General features: G+C 45.2%; 1 protein-coding gene across 3 annotated transcripts in view; it reads right to left on the bottom strand.

Moving 5' to 3' along the window:
• SPATA6L (spermatogenesis associated 6 like) overlaps positions 1-6,279 on the bottom strand; it is a 39,084-nt gene that overhangs the window by 30,398 nt on the left and 2,407 nt on the right. For all 3 annotated transcript variants that reach the window (XM_066604237.1, XM_066604236.1, XM_066604238.1), the window contains exons 3-5: positions 5,819-5,956; positions 3,979-4,027; positions 2,480-2,521 (exon numbers count right to left, since the gene is read on the bottom strand). In XM_066604237.1, the coding sequence (XP_066460334.1) occupies positions 2,480-2,521; positions 3,979-4,027; positions 5,819-5,956 (229 nt within the window). The remainder of the gene's footprint in view (positions 1-2,479; positions 2,522-3,978; positions 4,028-5,818; positions 5,957-6,279) is intronic.

Here is a 6,279-nt window from a genome sequence, read left to right on the forward strand (position 1 = left end):
CATCCCGGGCAGGATTCTAGTGAAAGGTAACGCCTACACATAAATTACAGTTTTGAGCGATCATCTTTGCATAGTCTATAGTAGCTAAGTAGCTACTTAAGAGCTATGCAGGCGGAGTGGGACACCTCCGCTATCACTTGGCAAACAATACAGCTGTTCTGCATAAGCAAACAGCTGTATTGTTCTCCGTGTTTACAGCTCGAGTCCCACTGTGAACTACCAGCAGGACACGAGCTAAAGTAATCTTATAAGCGCTGCTGACTGTTATAAGAGTTCATAGCTTAATTCAGGAAAACTAGAATTGAGTGAGGAATGACTCATACACGAAAACTCCACAATGTCCGTGCATTTAGACCTAACGGTTATCGCTCAAAAGACGGCTTTTAGCGAATTTTGAGCCCGGATTGTTGTGTCTAAATGGGTCTTTACTCTTTTATAACAGTCCATGGGTCAGTTCCTGTTCATTGTGTGAATGGCCCATGATTTCTGCTGTAAAGCATATCTCTGCAGTTCAGTCAAGATGGCCGCCTCCATACTCATGTACAGACAATAGAATAAAAAAAACTACAATGAGAACATAAAAACAGACTAGAAAATGAAAAAATGTTTCACTATCTAGCTTTAATTAGTAAAATCATACAGGTGATACTCACCCTTTAAGTCAACTTGAAGTTGTTAGGGGCCTTGCACACAGGACAGAAGTAGTCCGTGTGGACATTTTTGTGTCACAATGTTATCCCTATGAGGCTTAAATTCTGCGCACATTAAAATTCGTGCGTCCTCATTTCAAAACTGCAAGATTAAATTCCGCAGTGGAAAACCTTTCTGCTGAGGAATTAAGGACGTCTTGTGGACTTGTTGTTGCGGATTTCTAACAGATAGGAGATGTGATTCCGCAGTTAAAGGCTGCAGAAAAAAATGCAAGACCTTAACGATAGGGTCTACATGCCCCCCTTACCACCCACCATGCATAATGTGTAAGTACTAGTGATGCGCGAGTATACTCACTAAGGGCAATTGCTCGAGCGAGCATTGCCCTTAGCGGGTACCTGCCCGCTCGAGAGAAAAGGTTTGGGTGCCAGCGGCGGGCAGGGAGCTGCGGGGGAGAGTGGGGAGGAATGAAAGGGAGATCTCTCTCTCCCTCTCTCCCCCCCTGCTGACTGCCGCAACTCACCGCTCCCCACGCGCCGGCACCCGAACCTTTTCTCTCGAGCGGGCAGGTACTCGAGCAATTGCCCTTAGCGAGTATACTCGCTCATCTCTAGTGAGTACGCATCCAAAAAGTCAATGCATCACTCAATCGTGATATGCTACACTTTCAATGGGACTGACGACATACTGGAGCAGCACCTGCTTGGGAATTTCCATCACTCCCATTGAAATGAATGAAGCACTAACTACGCATTTTCGGCCAGCGCTCCATTCAGAGTGACATTACTGCTGCGGAAGAAGCAACCCCCAAGGTAACTGGAAAATGGGACACAGTAGTCTTGTGGGTAGGGGATAACTAGTCAGAAATAATGTAATAGGGGTCTGAGTATGGGCAGGCCTCTGTGCCCAGTTTCTGCCCACAGATGTGAAAACTTTCAGATAGATAGATCTGTTTTACAAGTCATAAATAGTCTAAAAATGTGCAAATACTACAAGTATAGACTCCAGTGTTACATAACTGCCCTATACCTTATTTAAAGGGGTTTTCCATGCAGCACTGGCTGTCAGTGCTGGGCTATACCTGAGTTGGAGTGAAAGCCAGTGATCCAACGCCGGGGGAGTGGTCAGTGCTCATAACTGCAGGCACAGCTCTCATTGACATCAACCCAGATGTATCCCAGTTTATGAACTGTGCATTACCAAAAGTTCCACACCTACTTGACTTTTGCCAACGTAACTTCTCTTCTCTCGCAGGGGCCCACACAGAAACTTCACTACCGATGCGCCAGCTCCACTCTGCGCATGTGCCGGCTGGGCTGCAGCCGGCACATCAGAGTAGAGCAGACGCGGAAGCCGGTGAGCCACACTGGTCTTCTCACAGTGGGATCCGACCCGGCTATCTGCAGGCAGCTTAATGTTTTTTAATATATTTCTGGTGTATATAAAGCCTTTAGTCCCATATAGAAATGAGCGAGCATACTCGCTAAGGCAAACTACTTGAGCGAGTAGTGCCTTATGCGAGTACCTGCCCGCTCGTCTCTAAAGATTCGGGTGTTGGCGGGGGAGAGCAGTGAGTTGCGGGAGTGAGCAGGGGGAATCGGGGGGGAGAGAGTGAGAGAGAGATCTCCACCCCCCCCCCCCCCCCCCCGTTCCTCCCCGCTCCCCGCCCCCCACCGGCACCCGAATCTTTAGGGACGAGTGGGCAGGTACTCGCATAAGGCACTACTCGCTCGAGTAGTTTGCCTTAGCGAGTACGCTCGCTCATCTCTAGTTCTGTATGTACATTCCCATATTATGCAGCTAGTGGAATTCTAGGCCAAAACCTTACCTAATTGGTTGAGTTGTATTAATTCAAAACCTGCAATACGATCTAGAAAAAAAGAATGCATATATACGTTTCAGTGGTGAACAAAACTGCTGGAAAGGTGAAATGTAAAAAAAAAAAAATCAAATACCACAGTAATTAAATGCAACATAAACTGTGACCATTGCAGTATATAAAATGGCCTATAGAACACAAGCTTTAATGTACAAAGCTACACAAATGCTTCCAAAAACTTACAAGTGACCCCCATAAACAGCACAACATATGCAATCTCAAAAGACAGAAAATTCGACATAAATCCCTGACGAGGAAGACTGGGTAAGCATCAACCTGAGGGGAAAAGATGGGGCTACAATGGGATAATTAGTGGCTATATGTAGGATGCCTAGGGCAAGTACCAGAATGGCGCTGCCCTTTCTGGGGCAGTTAGGGTGGTTTCACATTTGCACTCATGTTTCCGCTTTCCTGCTTTGTTCAGGAAGCAGAAAAGGGGGTTTTCCGCGTCCGAACGGCTTCGTATTCTGGATGAAACCGAACACCGCTGGTCGGACCCCATTGACCATAATGTGGTCCGTTCAGTTTATGTTTAGCTTTTGGTATTTTGAGTCATAAATGTGGCGGATCCTTTGGCCGGAGGTTCTGACACGGATATGAAACCGGCCTTACTTCTATTTTTCATCTTCTGCTTTTAGGGTCTAGCACAGATACATTAGTGCAGATCATGACAGGGTGTACCCACCTTCCCCTTGATGGGACTGACTGTCATATGCTGTTCATCATGATTCAAGTCTGACAGCCACGGCGAGATCAAAGCAGCGGAACCCCTTCCTTCATTTGTATATCTTATTAGAGACTTATGTGAAATTGGCTGTTCTTGAGGTTGCATCTCTTGTGCTTTTGCTGGTGACTACTTGTAAATTGTTGAATATTTGTGTACATTCTAATAATAGATATTATTAAAAGTTATGTTTTAAAGGCAATTTTATACAGGCTTCTTCAGATCTGTTCTATTATGCCTGAGGAAGAACCCTGAGTAGGTTGGAAAGCTTGCTGTAACATCATCTCTTTTTGGTAGCCATTAAAAGGTATCACATTTACGAGATTACTTCGTTTTCCTTAGGCTGGCTGCGTGCCACCCGCACGTGACAGTCGCGCAGCAAGTATGCAATGACATTGTGTACTTGTTGTGGACAGCCCATTCCCATGTACTATCTCGGCGTGTATGTGCGTGTAATACACGCCAAGATAAAACATGCTGTGAACTTTATTGCGTGTGTATTTCACGCACTATGTGTAATCCGCAGCATGGGAGCCTATAGCAGATTGATACGGCGTATTCCGTGCGCCAAAACCATGCATGGAATACGCTGTAACTACACGCTCATGTGAAGGAGCCCTAACAGAGAACAATCACATTACACTAAAACTAAGCTACAAGAGTGGAAATAAGAAATCAATTAAATTCTGAATGTTTTATCGAAGCTCTCGCAGTTCCTACTCACTTTCTAGTAATTCTGCTACTGCTGCTGGATCCACTGCCTTTTGAAAAACCTAAAAAAGGATGAAAAAATAATTAAATTAGTTTAAAACTATCTGTATATGTTAAGGATAAAATACCCAAAAAGTAAAGTACAACGCAAGTGAATAGAGTTTTAACAAACTTTTTCAGAAAAGCCTAAAGATCCGTTGCGGGATTGATAAAGCACAGAACGCTCCATGAGCCGTGGATCTTCATTGCAGAACACTTGTTACATTGTATTCGTGTGAGCATTTTGTTACAGATTGTGTTGTGGATTTTCGGGGGCTCGTGGGAGGTTCTGGGTTCATGTACGAGGGTCTCTCTGAAAGTAATGCCTCCTATCTTATTGTGTTAGCACACAACATCAGAAGCAGAAGTCGTGGTATGGTAATAAATTTTGAACCTTCCTACCAATTGTAGCAACACGGGGTTAATAAGTACATCAATGGTCACTTTCACTCCTCTAAGAGTTTATTCAACATATGTTTTAGCAGAACAGAAACGACTGGGTCTCCAGATAAATGATAACATTTGCAAAGTCCATCAATTTAAGCCTCCAACAGTCCACAGGAGGAGCAATCAAGTTCACAACTCAGCCAGACAGTAACAAGTCCGTTCACCTTCACAGACCTATAATAGTCCAGAAGCGCAGCTCATCGCCATGCCGTGGCGTCTCCAGACCTCAATCCCAGGGCCAGAGTTCCCCAAGGGTCCTGTAAGGACAACGCAGCTCTCCGCCTAGTCACAGCGTCTCTCTCTGCTTACAACAGGAGTCAGGTTGACCAGAAGTCTGGTCACAACACAAGTCTGGTTCTCACAGACACACACACCTCCTTCTCACTTCCACCTGACTCTTTACATAGCTGGTTCAGGTGTAAGAGCTGGCCTGGAGTAATATTGGACCGATCTATATCACAGAAGCTAACAACCTCTATGACATATATCTTCCATTCCATACCTGTTGGTGTTTTCCTTTTTCTCCGGCACCACAATGCCTGTCTGTTGCCCCCTATAGGCCATTCACTATAGTGCACCTCTACACAATATATAGTAATTTTCTTGCCATGGCAGCAAAGGGTCTGCCAAAATGTCGTCTGACGTGACAGTGTATATAAAGCAAAGGTGAGTAATGGAATTCCTACATGAGGAAAAAATTGCACCCACTGACATTCATTGCCGCTTGCTGGATGTTTACCGTGACCAAACAGTAGATGTTAGCACAGTGAGGCGGTGGGTGGCGCGTGGTGACAACAATGTAAAAGCAAAGCCCTATTCCGGATGGCCATCCCGAAATGTAAAGCGTCTCGATCAGCTCATCTGGGCGATTCAGTGGATCGTCGTTTCCAACACATTGAAGCCTATGTTTAGCTCTTTACATAGTTCCCCGGTCATAATCGGCTGATTCAGGTGGATGAGCTGATCGGCACGTTCTTCCTTTCACTGTTTGGTCTCCGTAACTATTCAGCAACCATGGATGAATGTCAGTTGGTGAAATTTTTTCCGGATGGAGGAATCCATACCGCCAACATCCGCTTCTGATATCAGGTGCCAATATAAATAGATAGAAGGTATTACTTTCGGAGTGGCCTTCATATGTCTTCGTTTCTCTGAATGGCGCTATCTGGCTCTTTAGGAGAACACAGTACGGAGCTGCTGGCCCAAGCTACGCGAAGCCTCCCATATTTATTCATCTTACCACAGTGGATTACTCAGGTCACCTCCTTAAAATATCTAAGATGAGTATACTGTACCCCGGGAGGTACGAGCCCACATCAAGCCCATATCTGCAGCTGGTGACAGGTGATATAATGAAACCTTCTCACCTTCTCAAACCTCATCTTTTCATGAAAGAGCAGTGGGAAGACGGCAGGGAGGCATCTGGTCTCCTTAGCCTGCCCCAAAATACTGACACTGAGAAACGCGTCATTCTTATCGGGCAGGTAAACTCCAGGACAAGTTACCTAAAGGGGAACAGGTAGATGAATGTTCGCTACCATCATATAGTCACTCTCAGGGCGCGTTCACACGGCAGGTTTTATGTTCAGTTCTTTGTGAGCCAAAACCAGGAGTGGAGAGGAAGTAGAATGAAAAGATTTGCTTGTCTTCCGTATTTTGGACCGGCTCCTGTTCTTGGCTTACAAAAAACTGAACCTAAAAACTGTCATGTGAACGCGGCCTTAAAGGGCTCCTACAACTTGTGGTTTTTTAACGCGAATGTCACTAAGACTTTCTAATGTTTAAAACGCATCACAATTACATCACCTGTGCAACACTGAGGAGATCC

This window comes from Eleutherodactylus coqui, chromosome 5 (assembly GCF_035609145.1).
Source record: "Eleutherodactylus coqui strain aEleCoq1 chromosome 5, aEleCoq1.hap1, whole genome shotgun sequence".
In the NCBI taxonomy this organism is placed as follows: Eukaryota; Metazoa; Chordata; class Amphibia; order Anura; family Eleutherodactylidae; genus Eleutherodactylus; species Eleutherodactylus coqui.